Source organism: Oncorhynchus keta, chromosome 26 (assembly GCF_023373465.1).
Source record: "Oncorhynchus keta strain PuntledgeMale-10-30-2019 chromosome 26, Oket_V2, whole genome shotgun sequence".
Classification (NCBI taxonomy): domain Eukaryota; kingdom Metazoa; phylum Chordata; class Actinopteri; order Salmoniformes; family Salmonidae; genus Oncorhynchus; species Oncorhynchus keta.
This window is the reverse complement of record NC_068446.1, coordinates 5,139,914-5,159,913: the sequence shown is the minus strand read 5'-3', so window position 1 is coordinate 5,159,913 and position 20,000 is coordinate 5,139,914. Positions and strand designations below refer to the sequence as shown.

The 20,000-nt window shown below is 45.9% G+C and overlaps 1 protein-coding gene across 6 annotated transcripts in view; it reads left to right on the top strand.

Annotated features, from left to right (window-relative positions):
• Positions 1–20,000, top strand: part of LOC118358858 (ribonucleoprotein PTB-binding 2-like) — a 113,450-nt gene that overhangs the window by 46,516 nt on the left and 46,934 nt on the right. For all 6 annotated transcript variants that reach the window (XM_052480096.1, XM_052480094.1, XM_052480097.1 and 3 more), the window contains exon 3: positions 1–154. This exon is cut by the window's left edge and continues 316 nt beyond it. In XM_052480096.1, coding sequence (XP_052336056.1) covers positions 1–154 — 154 coding nt within the window. The remainder of the gene's footprint in view (positions 155–20,000) is intronic.

The following is a 20,000-nucleotide window of genomic DNA, read 5'->3' as shown; positions in this document are numbered from 1 at the left end:
CGCGGTCATGATCCAGTGGACAGACGTGAACCAGCTGACCGCGGGTCACCACCTCCACTCTAAGTGCCTCTGTGTGGACCGGCTGCCCCAGGAGTACGAGTCAGAGGAGTTGAACCTGCTGTTCTCGGAGCGCTACAAGCCTGTCTTCTGCCAGGTGAGTCCGAAGCGGGATACTTATTTGTGAGGCTTTGGAGTTCAAGCGCCTCAAAGTGCCCTGACGCTGTGTGAATTGGGGGGGGTTGCCGGGGTGAGGCCTGTTTACCGTGACACCAGCGCGACTCGTCTTTCCCTGCATGCCGGCTCTTCCTAACCGAGCGCCCCCACGTTCAAGTCCTCCCCTCCTCTTCTCCATCCCTTCATCCTTCCTTCTCCTACGCCCCTCCATCCCCCTCTAACTCTCCAACCCCTCCCACACAGACTACAATACGCCTACACGATCAAAGTCCCATGATGGTTTGTGGGTGTTTTGGACTCGTGTTTCCTAGCTGTTGCAGAGCCAGCAGGCTTTGACCTACGGTTCAGCGTTTTGAGTGTGCCTTCTCCTACACTCTGCCGTGACCACAACTCTCTTCCCTAATGGTTTCTTCCACAAAAAGAGATCGAGGCATTGAGCTCCAATCCAAAGGCCCTCCCCCACTCCTATAGCCTGTCGCCTCGTTCACAGCTCCACACTGTTCTCTATTTTTACTGTTACAGCTGGTTTTACTGGTTTTACTCACCTCTCTGTCTGCCTTCTCTATTCAACCCCCTTCTACATGTAGGCCCTTAACCCCTACACCCCCACCCCCCACTACCATCCCTCTTCCACCCTAACCCCTAGGATCTCCCCTAGTCTGCTGCCTCCTGAGGGCCCTTCTATCCCCCAGCTGCAGTGCTTGAAAGTGACTCAGCCCCTTAAGTGATATCAAGAGCCAGGCTGAGAATGCCAGGGCCGTTAGAAGCAGGTAAATGACAGTAGACGGAAGTCACTCTTTCTATGTCTCTCGCTCTCTGTCTCGCTCTCTGTCTCGCTCTCTTTTTCTCTCCTCTCTCTGTCTCTGTCTCGGTCTCTCTCCTCTCTCTTTTTCTCTCTCGCTCTCTCGCTCTCTCTCGGGGCTGGAGAGGCCTCTCAGACGCAACAGTACGTTACATGAGTCATCACTGACAGCGATAAAGCGAGGTACTTGTGAGAGGAGTAGTTTGGAGAACTCTGAGTGATAGAGAGGTAGAGTGGTAAATATGGGTGAAGAGGAGGTCCTCGGACGACTTATTCGGGAAGAAGTGTTTGTCCTTTTCGGAAAAGAAATACTGCACAGGTGCAGGTTTGTAGCCGGCACACAAACACACAGCCTGGATGGTTTCACTACTGTGCCAGGCAGAGTGGAGCTGACTGATACCTGTTTGCTAAGTCACACTCAAAACGACCCACGGACATCTCCTGGCACCCCACTCTCACTGTGACATGTTCAATCACAGCCTTTTTCTCTCACACGCTGGTACTCAGACACAGCTCTCCTCCTCGTCTCCTCTGTCCCAGCTCTCCTCCTCGTCTCCTCTGTCCCAGCTCACCTCCTCGTCTCCTCTGTCCCAGCTCTCCTCCTCGTCTCCTCTGTCCCAGCTCTCCTCCTCGTCTCCTCTGTCCCAGCCTCTCAGTGAGTCGTCTCCTCTGTCCCAGCTCTCCTCCTCGTCTCCTCTGTCCCAGCTCTCCTCCTCGTCTCCTCTGTCCCAGCTCTCCTCCTCGTCTCCTCTGTCCCAGCTCTCCTCCTCGTCTCCTCTGTCCCAGCCTCTCAGTGAGTCGTCTCCTCTGTCCCAGCTCTCCTCCTCGTCTCCTCTGTCCCAGCTCTCCTCCTCGTCTCCTCTGTCCCAGCTCTCCTCCTCGTCTCCTCTGTCCCAGCTCTCCTCCTCGTCTCCTCTGTCCCAGCTCTCCTCCTCGTCTCCTCTGTCCCAGCTCTCCTCCTCGTCTCCTCTGTCCCAGCTCTCCTCCTCGTCTCCTCTGTCCCAGCTCTCCTCCTCGTCTCCTCTGTCCCAGCTCTCCTCCTCGTCTCCTCTGTCACAGCTCTCCTCCTCGTCTCCTCTGTCCCAGCTCTCCTCCTCGTCTCCTCTGTCCCAGCTCTCCTCCTCGTCTCCTCTGTCCCAGCCTCTCAGTGAGTCGTCTCCTCTGTCCCAGCCTCTCAGTGAGTCGTCTCCTCTGTCCCAGCTCTCCTCCTCGTCTCCTCTGTCCCAGCTCTCCTCCTCGTCTCCTCTGTCCCAGCCTCTCTGTGAGTCGTCTCCTCTGTCCCAGCCTCTCAGTGAGTCGTCTCCTCTGTCCCAGCCTCTCAGTGAGTCGTCTCCTCTGTCCCAGCCTCTCAGTGAGTCGTCTCCTCTGTCCCAGCTCTCCTCCTCGTCTCCTCTGTCCCAGCTCTCCTCCTCGTCTCCTCTGTCCCAGCCTCTCTGTGAGTCGTCTCCTCTGTCCCAGCCTCTCAGTGAGTCGTCTCCTCTGTCCCAGCTCTCCTCCTCGTCTCCTCTGTCCCAGCCTCTCAGTGAGTCGTCTCCTCTGTCCCAGCCTCTCAGTGAGTCGTCTCCTCTGTCCCAGCTCTCCTCCTCGTCTCCTCTGTCCCAGCTCTCCTCCTCGTCTCCTCTGTCCCAGCTCTCCTACTTGTCTCCTCTGTCCCAGCCTCTCTGTGAGTCGTCTCCTCTGTCCCAGCCTCTCAGTGAGTCGTCTCCTCTGTCCCAGCTCTCCTCCTCGTCTCCTCTGTCCCAGCTCTCCTCCTCGTCTCCTCTGTCCCAGCCTCTCAGTGAGTCGTCTCCTCTGTCCCAGCCTCTCAGTGAGTCGTCTCCTCTGTCCCAGCTCTCCTCCTCGTCTCCTCTGTCCCAGCCTCTCAGTGAGTCGTCTCCTCTGTCCCAGCTCTCCTCCTCGTCTCCTCTGTCCCAGCTCTCCTCCTCGTCTCCTCTGTCCCAGCCTCTCAGTGAGTCGTCTCCTCTGTCCCAGCTCTCCTCCTCGTCTCCTCTGTCCCAGCCTCTCAGTGAGTCGTCTCCTCTGTCCTGTCAGTGACCTTTTTGACAGGAGGACCGTGACCCCCATATCTATGGTCAGATCACGGTCACTTTTAAGGTCTTCAACGTCTCAACTCAAGAGTGACCTGGAGGTTAACAGCTGTCACAGACTGACAACCAGCGCATTGGGGTTGTCAGCTTGATGAACACGCGCACACACACACACACTTTCCCGAGACTGACTGACACCCAGGTCCCGGGAAGAGAACCCCTCCTGACCTCTAACCTCTTCCAGGAAGTAGATCTGCTGAAGGGCTGCCTGGGGTCCCCTGTCCTGTCACTCCTCATCGGACTGGCCAATCACACTATGCATACTAAATGTGCTGTACATATGAATATATTCCCCCACAAAGCACTCTCACTTTCACACATACGAAGACAAACAGAGACAGTCACACCAGGTATACTGTGATCTGACAGATCAGCAGCATCCTGACGTCTGTGTGTTTCTCTGCTCTGAGTCATGGCTGGTGTTCTCTTAGAAAGAGGAGAGGGACAGACTGTCTGTAGAGTGTGTATAGAGACACGTCTCCATTTGCAGAACCATACGGCTCTGACGGTCTGAGCACAGGTCCTGCTCTGTGTGTGTGTGTGTGTGTGTGTGTGTGTGTGTGTGTGTGTGTGTGTGTGTGTGTGTGTGCTTATGCTTATGCACTGATCTGTGTATATATAACTATATTGGTTCACTATGACTTATCTGTCCCTGGCACACACACACACACACACTCGCTCGCTTTCTGCTTAGGAAAGTGTCTTGGCCAGCTCCGTAAACAGTGGAAAGAGCTGCACTGATGATATCACAATGGGGGTTCCATGCCGAGAAGTTGGCCAGACCATGATAGAGACAGAAAGATGGGGATAATGACCACTACACACACACACACCATGATAGAGACAGAAAGATGGGGATAATGAACACTACACACACACACCATGGTAGATACAGAAAGATGGGGATAATGAACACTACACACACACACACCATGATAGAGACAGAAAGATGGGGATAATGACCACTACATCCACACACACACCATGATTGAGACAGAAAGATGGGGATAATGCCCACTACACACACACACCATGATAGAGACAGAAAGATGGGGATAATGACCACTACACACACACACCATGGTAGATACAGAAAGATGGGGATAATGAACACTACACACACACACACCATGATAGAGACAGAAAGATGGGGATAATGAACACTACACACACCATGATAGAGACAGAAAGATGGGGATAATGACCACTACACACACACACCATGATAGAGACAGAAAGATGGGGATAATGACCACTACACACACACACCATGATAGAGACAGAAAGATGGGGATAATGACCACTACACACACACACACACCATGATGGAGACAGAAAGATGGGGATAATGACCACTACACACACCATGATAAACAGAAAGATGGGGCAAATGAACACTACACACACACACCATGGTAGATACAGAAAGATGGGGATAATGACCACGACACCCACACACACACCATGGTAGATACAGAAAGATGGGGATAATGAATACTACACACACACACACACACACACCATAAGAGAGACAGGAAGATGGGGATAATGCCCACTACACACACACACACCATGATTGAGACAGAAATATGGGGATAATGAACACACACCATGGTAGAGATGGAAAGATGGGGATAATGCCCACTACACACACACACACCATGATTGAGACAGAAATATGGGGATAATGAACACTACACACACACACACCATGATAGAGACAGAAAGATGGGGATAATGACCACTACACAGACACACACACACCATGATAGAGACAGAAAGATGGGGATAATGACCACTACACCCACACACACACCATGGTAGATACAGAAAGATTGGGATAATGACCACCACACACACCATGATTGAGACAGAAATATGGGGATAATGAACACACACCATGGTAGAGATGGAAAGATGGGGATAATGACCACCACACACACACACCATGATAGACAGAAAGATGGGGATAATGAACACTACACACACACACACACACCATGGTAGAGACAGAAAGATGGGGATAATGAAAACCACACACACACCATAGTAGAGACAGAAAGATGGGGATAATGACCACCACACAGACATACACACCATGATAGATACAGAATGATGGGGATAATGAATACTACACACACACACACACACCATAATAGAGACAGAAAGATGGGGATAATGAACACTACACACACACACACATACCATAGTAGAGACAGAATGATGGGGATAATGAACACTACACACACACACACCATGGTAGATACAGAAAGATGGGGATAATGACCACTACACCCACACACACACCATGGTAGATACAGAAAGATGGGGATAATGAATACTACACACACACAAACACACACCATAATAGAGACAGAAAGATGGGGATAATACCCACTACACACACACACACCATGATAGACAGAAAGATGGGGATAATGACCACTACACACACCATGGTAGAGACAGAAAGATGGGGATAATGACCACCACACAGACACACACACCATGATAGAGACAGAAAGATGGGGAATATGAACACTACACACACACACACCATGGTAGAGACAGAAAGATGGGGATAATGAACACTACACACACCATGATAGACAGAAAGATGGGGATAATGAACAATACACACACACACACCATGATAGACAGAAAGATGGGGATAATGAACACTACACACACACACCATGATTGAGACAGAAATATGGGGATAATGAACACTACACACACACACACATAATGATAGAGACAGAAAGATGGGGATAATGACCACTACACAGACACACCATGTGACCACACACACACACACACACACACACACACACACACACACACACACACACACACACACACACACACACCATGGTAGATACAGAAAGATGGGGAATATGAACACTACACACACACACACCATGGTAGAGACAGAAAGATGGGGATAATGAACACTACACACACCATGAGAGACAGAAAGATGGGGATAATGAACACTACACACACACACACCATGGTAGATACAGAAATATGGGGTTGATGACCACTACACCCACACACACACCATGGTAGATACAGAAAGATGGGGATAATGAATACTACACACACACAAACACACACCATAATAGAGACAGAAAGATGGGGATAATACCCACTACACACACACACACCATGATAGACAGAAAGATGGGGATAATGACCACTACACACACACACCATGGTAGAGACAGAAAGATGGGGATAATGACCACCACACAGACACACACACCATGATAGAGACAGAAAGATGGGGAATATGAACACTACACACACACACACCATGGTAGAGACAGAAAGATGGGGATAATGAACACTACACACACCATGATAGACAGAAAGATGGGGATAATGAACAATACACACACACACCATGATAGAGACAGAAAGATGGGGATAATGAACACTACACACACTCTCCATGGTAGTGACAGAAAGATGGGGATAATGCCCACTACACACACACACACCATGATTGAGACAGAAAGATGGGGATAATGAACACTACACACACACACACACAATGATAGAGACAGAAAGATGGGGATAATGACCACTACACAGACACACCATGTAGACCACTACACACACACATGGGGACACACACACACACACACACACACACACACACACACACACACACACACACACACACACACCATGGTAGATACAGAAAGATGGGGATAATGAAAACCACATACACACCATAGTAGAGACAGAAAGATGGGGATAATGACCACCACACAGACACACACACCATGATAGAGACAGAATGATGGGGATAATGAACACACACACACACACACACATACCATGGTAGAGACAGAATGATGGGGATAATGAACACTACACAGACACACACACCATGGTAGATACAGAAAGATGGGGATAATGAACACTACACACACACACACCATGGTAGATACAGAAAGATGGGGTTAATGACCACTACACCCACACACACACCATGGTAGATACAGAAAGATGGGGATAATGAATACTACACACACACAAACACACACCATAATAGAGACAGAAAGATGGGGATAATACCCACTACACACACACACACCATGATAGACAGAAAGATGGGGATAATGACCACTACACACACCATGGTAGAGACAGAAAGATGGGGATAATGACCACCACACAGACACACACACCATGATAGAGACAGAAAGATGGGGAATATGAACACTACACACACACACCATGGTAGAGACAGAAAGATGGGGATAATGAACACTACACACACCATGATAGACAGAAAGATGGGGATAATGAACAACACACACACACACACCATGATAGACAGAAAGATGGGGATAATGAACACTACACACACTCTCCATGGTAGTGACAGAAAGATGGGGATAATGCCCACTACACACACACACCATGATTGAGACAGAAATATGGGGATAATGAACACTACACACACACACACATAATGATAGAGACAGAAAGATGGGGATAATGACCACTACACAGACACACCATGTGACCACTACAGAAACACACACACACACACACACACACACACACACACCATGATAGACAGAAAGATGGGGATAATGAACACTACACACACTCTCCATGGTAGTGACAGAAAGATGGGGATAATGCCCACTACACACACACACACCATGATTGAGACAGAAATATGGGGATAATGAACACTCACACACACACACACCATGATAGAGACAGAAAGATGGGGATAATGACCACCACACACACACACACACCATGATAGAGACAGAAAGATGGGGATAATGACCACTACACACACACACACCATGGTACATACAGAAAGATGGGGATAATGAATACTACACACACACACACACCATAATAGAGACAGAAATATGGGGATAATGACCACACACCATGGTAGAGACAGAAAGATGGGGATAATGACCACTACACACACACACCATGATAGACAGAAAGATGGGGATAATGAACACACACACACACACACACACACACACACCATGGTAGAGACAGAAAGATGGGGATAATGAAAACCACATACACACCATAGTAGAGACAGAAAGATGGGGATAATGACCACCACACAGACACACACACCATGATAGAGACAGAATGATGGGGATAATGAACACTACACACACACACATACCATGGTAGAGACAGAATGATGGGGATAATGAACACTACACAGACACACACACCATGGTAGATACAGAAAGATGGGGATAATGAACACTACACACACACACACCATGGTAGATACAGAAAGATGGGGTTAATGACCACTACACCCACACACACACCATGGTAGATACAGAAAGATGGGGATAATGAATACTACACACACACAAACACACACACCATAATAGAGACAGAAAGATGGGGATAATACCCACTACACACACACACACCATGATAGACAGAAAGATGGGGATAATGACCACTACACACACCATGGTAGAGACAGAAAGATGGGGATAATGACCACCACACAGACACACACACCATGATAGAGACAGAAAGATGGGGAATATGAACACTACACACACACACACCATGGTAGAGACAGAAAGATGGGGATAATGAACACTACACACACCATGATAGACAGAAAGATGGGGATAATGAACAATACACACACACACACCATGATAGACAGAAAGATGGGGATAATGAACACTACACACACTCTCCATGGTAGTGACAGAAAGATGGGGATAATGCCCACTACACACACACACCATGATTGAGACAGAAATATGGGGATAATGAACACTACACACACACACACATAATGATAGAGACAGAAAGATGGGGATAATGACCACTACACAGACACACCATGTGACCACTACACACACACACACACACACACACACACACACACACACACACACACACACACACACCATGGTAGATACAGAAAGATGGGGAATATGAACACTACACACACACACACCATGGTAGAGACAGAAAGATGGGGATAATGAACACTACACACACCATGATAGACAGAAAGATGGGGATAATGAACACTACACACACACACACCATGGTAGATACAGAAATATGGGGTTGATGACCACTACACCCACACACACACCATGGTAGATACAGAAAGATGGGGATAATGAATACTACACACACACAAACACACACCATAATAGAGACAGAAAGATGGGGATAATACCCACTACACACACACACCATGATAGACAGAAAGATGGGGATAATGACCACTACACACACCATGGTAGAGACAGAAAGATGGGGATAATGACCACCACACAGACACACACACCATGATAGAGACAGAAAGATGGGGAATATGAACACTACACACACACACACACCATGGTAGAGACAGAAAGATGGGGATAATGAACACTACACACACCATGATAGACAGAAATATGGGGATAATGAACACTACACACACACACACCATGATAGAGACAGAAAGATGGGGATAATGAACACTACACACACACTCTCCATGGTAGTGACAGAAAGATGGGGATAATGCCCACTACACACACACACCATGATTGAGACAGAAAGATGGGGATAATGAACACTACACACACACAATGATAGAGACAGAAAGATGGGGATAATGACCACTACACAGACACACCATGTGACCACTACACACACACACACACACACACACACACACACACACACACACACACACACACACACACACCATGGTAGATACAGAAAGATGGGGATAATGAAAACCACATACACACCATAGTAGAGACAGAAAGATGGGGATAATGACCACCACACAGACACACACACCATGATAGAGACAGAATGATGGGGATAATGAACACTACACACACACACATACCATGGTAGAGACAGAATGATGGGGATAATGAACACTACACACACACACACCATGGTAGATACAGAAAGATGGGGATAATGAACACTACACACACACACACCATGGTAGATACAGAAAGATGGGGTTAATGACCACTACACCCACACACACACCATGGTAGATACAGAAAGATGGGGATAATGAATACTACACACACACAAACACACACCATAATAGAGACAGAAAGATGGGGATAATACCCACTACACACACACACACCATGATAGACAGAAAGATGGGGATAATGACCACTACACACACCATGGTAGAGACAGAAAGATGGGGATAATGACCACCACACAGACACACACACCATGATAGAGACAGAAAGATGGGGAATATGAACACTACACACACACACACCATGGTAGAGACAGAAAGATGGGGATAATGAACACTACACACACCATGATAGACAGAAAGATGGGGATAATGAACAATACACACACACACACCATGATAGACAGAAAGATGGGGATAATGAACACTACACACACTCTCCATGGTAGTGACAGAAAGATGGGGATAATGCCCACTACACACACACACCATGATTGAGACAGAAATATGGGGATAATGAACACTACACACACACACACATAATGATAGAGACAGAAAGATGGGGATAATGACCACTACACAGACACACCATGTGACCACACACACACACACACACACACACACACACACACACACACACACACACACACACACACACACACACACACACACACACACCATGGTAGATACAGAAAGATGGGGAATATGAACACTACACACACACACACCATGGTAGAGACAGAAAGATGGGGATAATGAACACTACACACACCATGATAGACAGAAAGATGGGGATAATGAACACTACACACACACACACCATGGTAGATACAGAAAGATGGGGTTAATGACCACTACACCACACACACACCATGGTAGATACAGAAAGATGGGGATAATGAATACTACACACACACAAACACACACCATAATAGAGACAGAAAGATGGGGATAATACCCACTACACACACACACACCATGATAGACAGAAAGATGGGGATAATGACCACTACACACACCATGGTAGAGACAGAAAGATGGGGATAATGACCACCACACAGACACACACACCATGATAGAGACAGAAAGATGGGGAATATGAACACTACACACACACACACCATGGTAGAGACAGAAAGATGGGGATAATGAACACTACACACACCATGATAGACAGAAAGATGGGGATAATGAACAATACACACACACACCATGATAGAGACAGAAAGATGGGGATAATGAACACTACACACACTCTCCATGGTAGTGACAGAAAGATGGGGATAATGCCCACTACACACACACACACCATGATTGAGACAGAAATATGGGGATAATGAACACTACACACACACACACACAATGATAGAGACAGAAAGATGGGGATAATGACCACTACACAGACACACCATGTGACCACTACACACACACACACACACACACACACACACACACACACACACACACACACACACACACACACACACACACACACACCATGGTAGATACAGAAAGATGGGGAATATGAACACTACACACACACACCATGGTAGAGACAGAAAGATGGGGATAATGAACACTACACACACCATGATAGACAGAAAGATGGGGATAATGAACACCACACACACACACACACACACACCATGATAGAGACAGAAAGATGGGGATAATGAACACTACACACACACTCTCCATGGTAGTGACAGAAAGATGGGGATAATGCCCATTACACACACACACCATGATTGAGACAGAAATATGGGGATAATGAACACCTCACAGACACACACACCATGATAGAGACAGAATGATGGGGATAATGAACACTACACACACACACACACCATGGTAGATACAGAAAGATGGGGATAATGACCACTACACACACACACACCATGGTAGATACAGAAAGATGGGGATAATGACCACCACACACACACACCATGGTTGAGACAGAAAGATGGGGATAATGAACACACACCATGGTAGAGATGGAAAGATGGGGATAATGACACTACACACACACACCATGATAGACAGAAAGATGGGGATAATGAACACTACACACACACACACACACACCATGGTAGAGACAGAAAGTTGGGGATAATGAAAACCACATACACACCATAGTAGAGACAGAAAGATGGGGATAATGAGACACACACACACCATGATAGAGACAGAATGATGGGGATAATGAACACTACACACACACACACACCATGGTAGATACAGAAAGATGGGGATAATGAACACTACACACACACACACCATGGTAGATACAGAAAGATGGGGTTAATGACCACTACACCCACACACACACCATGGTAGATACAGAAAGATGGGGATAATGAATACTACACACACAAACACACACCATAATAGAGACAGAAAGATGGGGATAATGACCCACTACACACACACACACACCATGATAGACAGAAAGATGGGGATAATGACCACTACACCCACACACACACCATGGTAGAGACAGAAAGATGGGGATAATGACCACCACACAGACACACACACCATGATAGAGACAGAAAGATGGGGAATATGAACACTACACACACACACACCATGGTAGAGACAGAAAGATGGGGATAATGAACACTACACACACCATGATAGACAGAAAGATGGGGATAATGAACAATACACACACACACACCATGATAGACAGAAAGATGGGGATAATGAACACACACACACACTCTCCATGGTAGTGACAGAAAGATGGGGATAATGCCCACTACACACACACACCATGATTGAGACAGAAATATGGGGATAATGAACACTACACACACACACACATAATGATAGAGACAGAAAGATGGGGATAATGACCACTACACAGACACACCATGTGACCACTGTACACACACACACACACACACACACACACACACACACACACACACACACACACACACACACACACACACACACACCATGGTAGATACAGAAAGATGGGGAATATGAACACTACACACACACACACCATGGTAGAGACAGAAAGATGGGGATAATGAACACTACACACACACCATGATAGACAGAAAGATGGGGATAATGAACACCACACACACACACACACACACACACCATGATAGAGACAGAAAGATGGGGATAATGAACACTACACACACACACACTCCATGGTAGTGACAGAAAGATGGGGATAATGCCCATTACACACACACACCATGATTGAGACAGAAATATGGGGATAATGAACACTCACAGACACACACATGATAGAGACAGAATGATGGGGATAATGAACACTACACACACACACACACCATGGTAGATACAGAAAGATGGGGATAATGACCACTACACCCACACACACACCATGGTAGAGACAGAAAGATGGGGATAATGACCACCACACACACACACACCATGATTGAGACAGAAATATGGGGATAATGAACACACACCATGGTAGAGATGGAAAGATGGGGATAATGACCACTACACACACACACCATGATAGAGACAGAAAGATGGGGATAATGAACACTACACACACACACACACACACACACCATGGTAGAGACAGAAAGTTGGGGATAATGAAAACCACATACACACCATGATAGAGACAGAAAGATGGGGATAATGACCACCACACAGACACACACACACCATGATAGAGACAGAATGATGGGGATAATGAACACTACACACACACACACACCATGGTAGATACAGAAAGATGGGGATAATGAACACTACACACACACACACCATGGTAGATACAGAAAGATGGGGTTAATGACCACTACACCCACACACACACCATGGTAGATACAGAAAGATGGGGATAATGAATACTACACACACACAACACACACACCATAATAGAGACAGAAAGATGGGGATAATACCCACTACACACACACACACCATGATAGACAGAAAGATGGGGATAATGACCACTACACACACCATGGTAGAGACAGAAAGATGGGGATAATGACCACCACACAGACACACACACCATGATAGAGACAGAAAGATGGGGAATATGAACACTACACACACACACACCATGGTAGAGACAGAAAGATGGGGATAATGAACACTACACACACCATGATAGACAGAAAGATGGGGATAATGAACAATACACACACACACACCATGATAGACAGAAAGATGGGGATAATGAACACTACACACACACTCCATGGTAGTGACAGAAAGATGGGGATAATGCCCACTACACACACACACCATGATTGAGACAGAAATATGGGGATAATGAACACTACACACACACACACACATAATGATAGAGACAGAAAGATGGGGATAATGACCACTACACAGACACACCATGTGACCACTGGGGACAGAATACACACACACACACACACACACACACACACACACACACACACACACACACACACACACACACACACACACACACACACAGACACACACACACACACACACACACCATGGTAGATACAGAAAGATGGGGAATATGAACACTACACACACACACACCATGGTAGAGACAGAAAGATGGGGATAATGAACACTACACACACCATGATAGACAGAAAGATGGGGATAATGAACACTACACACACACACACCATGGTAGATACAGAAATATGGGGTTGATGACCACACACCACACACACACACCATGGTAGATACAGAAAGATGGGGATAATGAATACTACACACACACAAACACACCATAATAGAGACAGAAAGATGGGGATAATACCCACTACACACACACACACACCATGATAGACAGAAAGATGGGGATAATGACCACTACACACACCATGGTAGAGACAGAAAGATGGGGATAATGACTACCACACAGACACACACACCATGATAGAGACAGAAAGATGGGGAATATGAACACTACACACACACACACCATGGTAGAGACAGAAAGATGGGGATAATGAACACTACACACACCATGATAGACAGAAAGATGGGGATAATGAACAATACACACACACACCATGATAGAGACAGAAAGATGGGGATAATGAACACTACACACACACACACCATGGTAGATACAGAAAGATGGGGATAATGACCACTACACCACACACACACCATGGTAGAGACAGAAAGATGGGGATAATGAACACTACACACACACAAACACACACCATAATAGAGACAGAAAGATGGGGATAATGACCACTACACACACACACACCATGTAGAGACAGAAAGATGGGGATAATGACCACACACACACCATGGTAGAGACAGAAAGATGGGGATAATGACCACACACAGACACACACACCATGGTAGATACAGAAAGATGGGGATAATGAACACACACACACACACACACCATGGTAGATACAGAAAGATGGGGATAATGACCACTACACACACACACACACCATGGTAGATACAGAAAGATGGGGATAATGAGATACAGAATGATGGGGATACACACACACAAACACACACCATAATAGAGACAGAAAGATGGGGATAATACCCACTACAACACACACACACACCATGATAGACAGAAAGATGGGGATAATGACCACTGACACACACACCATAGTAGAGACAGAAAGATGGGGATAATGACCACCACACAGACACACACACCATGATAGAGACAGAAAGATGGGGAATATGAACACTACACACACACACACACCATGGTAGAGACAGAAAGATGGGGATAATGAACACTACACACACCATGATAGACAGAAAGATGGGGATAATGAACAATACACACACACACACCATGATAGACAGAAAGATGGGGATAATGAACACACACACACTCTCCATGATAGTGACAGAAAGATGGGGATAATGCCCACTACACACACACACCATGATTGAGACAGAAATATGGGGATAATGAACACTACACACACACACACATAATGATAGAGACAGAAAGATGGGGATAATGACCACTACACAGACACACCATGTGACCACTACACACACACACACACACACACACACACACACACACACACACACACACACACACACACACACACACACACACCATGGTAGATACAGAAAGATGGGGAATATGAACACTACACACACACACACCATGGTAGAGACAGAAAGATGGGGATAATGAACACTACACACACCATGATAGACAGAAAGATGGGGATAATGAACACTACACACACACACACCATGGTAGATACAGAAAGATGGGGTTAATGACCACTACACCCACACACACACCATGGTAGATACAGAAAGATGGGGATAATGAATACTACACACACACAAACACACACCATAATAGAGACAGAAAGATGGGGATAATGCCCACTACACACACACACACCATGATAGACAGAAAGATGGGGATAAACCATACACACACCATGGTAGAGACAGAAAGATGGGGATAATGACACCACACAGACACACACACCATGATAGAGACAGAAAGATGGGATAATGAACACTACACACACACACACCATGGTAGAGACAGAAAGATGGGGATAATGACCACCATGATAGACAGAAAGATGGGGATAATGAACAATACACTACACACACACCATGATAGAGACAGAAAGATGGGGATAATGAACACTACACACACACTCTCCATGGTAGAGACAGAAAGATGGGGATAATGCCCACGACACACACACACACCATGATTGAGACAGAAATATGGGGATAATGAACACTACACACACACACACACACACCATGATAGAGACAGAAAGATGGGATAACACTACACACACACATGTGAGACACACCATGTGACCACTGCACACACATGTAGAGACAGAAAGATGGGATAACACCACACACACACACACACACACACACCATGATAGAGACAGAAAGATGGGGATAATGAACACTACACACACACACCATGGTAGAGACAGAAAGATGGGGATAATGAACACTACACACACCATGATAGACAGAAAGATGGGGATAATAATGACACACCATGGTAGACCACACACACACACACACACACACACCATGATAGAGACAGAAAGATGGGGATAATGAACACTACACACACACACTCCATGGTAGAGACAGAAAGATGGGGATAATGAACACTATTACACACACACACCATGATTGAGACAGAAAGATGGGGATAATGAACACACACAGACACACACACCATGATAGAGACAGAAAGATGGGGATAATGAACACTACACACACACATGGTTGAGACACCATGATAGAGACAGAAAGATGGGGATAATGAACACTACACACCACACCATGGAAAGATGGGGATAATGACCACTACACACACACCACACACACACACACATAGAGACAGAAAGATGGGGACACAACACACACACACACACCATGGTAGAGACAGAAAGGTGGGGATAATGACCACACACACACCATGGTTGAGACAGAAATGATGGGGATAATGAACACTACACACACACATACCATGGTAGAGACACAAAGATGGGGATAATGCCCACTACACACACACACCATGGTAGAGACAGAAAGATGGGGATAATGAACACTACACACACACACCATGGTAGAGACAGAATGATGGGGATAATGAACACTACACACACACACCATGGTAGATACAGAAAGATGGGGATAATGAACACAACACACACACACACACACATGGCAGAGACAGAAAGATGGGGATAATGAACACAACATGGTAGAGACAGAAAGATGGGGATAATGACCACTAGAGACAGAAAGATGGGGATAATCCACACACACACACAGAAAGATGGGGATAATGTGGTAGAGACAGAAAGATGGGGATAACTGACACACTACATCCACCACACACACCATGGTGATAGAGACAGAAAGATGGGGATAATGAACACTACACACACACACCATGGTAGTGACAGAAAGATGGGGATAATGCCCACTACACACACACACCATGATTGAGACAGAAATATGGGGATAATGAACACACACCATTGTAGAGATGGAAAGATGGGGATAATGACCACTACACACACACCATGATAGACAGAAAGATGGGGATAATGAACACTACACACACACACACCATGATAGAGACAGAAAGATGGGGATAATGCCCACTACACACACACACCATGATTGAGACAGAAATATGGGGATAATGAACACACACCATTGTAGAGATGGAAAGATGGGGATATGACCACTACACACACACCATGGTAGAGACAGAAAGACGGGGATAATGACTACTACACACACACCATGGTAGAGAAAGAAAGATGGGGATAATGAACACACACCATGGTAGAGATGGAAATATGGGGATAATGACCACTACACACACACCATGATAGAGACAGAAATATGGGGATAATGAACACAACACACACACTCACACCATGATAGAGACAGAAAGATGGGGATAATGCCCACTACACACACACCATGATTGAGACAGAAATATGGGGATAATGAACACTACACACACACACCATGATTGAGACAGAAAGATGGGGATAATGCCCACTACACACACACACACACCATGATTGAGACAGAAATATGGGGATAATGAACACTACACACACACACACCATGGTAGAGACAGAAATATGGGGATAATGACCACACACCATGGTAGAGACAGAAAGATGGGGATAATGACCACTACACACACACACACCGTGGTAGAGACAGAAAGATGGGGATAATGAACACTACACACACACACCATGATAGAGACAGAAAGATGGGGATAATGAACACTACACACACACACACACCATGATAGAGACAGAAAGATGGGGATAATGAACACTACACACACACACCATGGTAGAGACAGAAAGATGGGGATAATGAACACTACACACACACACACCATGATAGAGACAGAAAGATGGGGATAATGACCACTACACACACACACACCATGGTAGAGACAGAAAGATGGGGATAATGACCACTACACACACACCATTAGAGACAGAAAGATGGGGATAATGAACACTACACACACACATACCATGGTAGAGACAGAAAGATGGGGATAATGCCCACTACACACACACACACACACACACACCATGGTAGAGACAGAATGATGGGGATAATGAACACTACACAGTTGGGGCACACATACCATGGTAGAGACAGAAAGATGGGGATAATGAACACTACACTACACACACACATACCATGGGAGAGACAGAATGATGGGGATAATGAACACCCACACACACACACACACACACACACCATGGAGACAGAAAGATGGGGATAATGAACACACACCATGGTAGAGATGGAAAGATGGGGATAATGACCACTACACACACACACACCGTGGTAGAGACAGAAAGATGGGGATAATGACCACACATCCACACACACACCATGGTAGAGACTGAAAGATTGGTCTCATGACAACTAGAGACAGAAAGATGGGGATAATACACACACACCATGGCAGAGACAGAAAGATTGGGATAATGACTGCTACACACACCATGATAGAGACAGAAATATGGGGATAATGAACACTACACACACACTCTCCATGGTAGTGACAGAAAGATGGGGATAATGACCCCACACACACACCACACACACACCATGATTGAGACAGAAAGATGGGGATAATGAAAACACACACCATGGTAGAGATGGAAAGATGGGGATAATGAACACTGAGAATGATGGGGATAATACACACGCACACACACACACACCATGATAGACATAAAGATGGGGATAATGCCCACTACACACTACACACACACACACACCATAATGACCACACACACCATGGTAGATACAGAAAGATGGGGATAATGACCACAACACTCACACAAACACACCATGGTAGAGACAGAAAGATGGGGATAATGACCACAACACACACACACACCATAATAGAGACAGAAAGATGGGGATA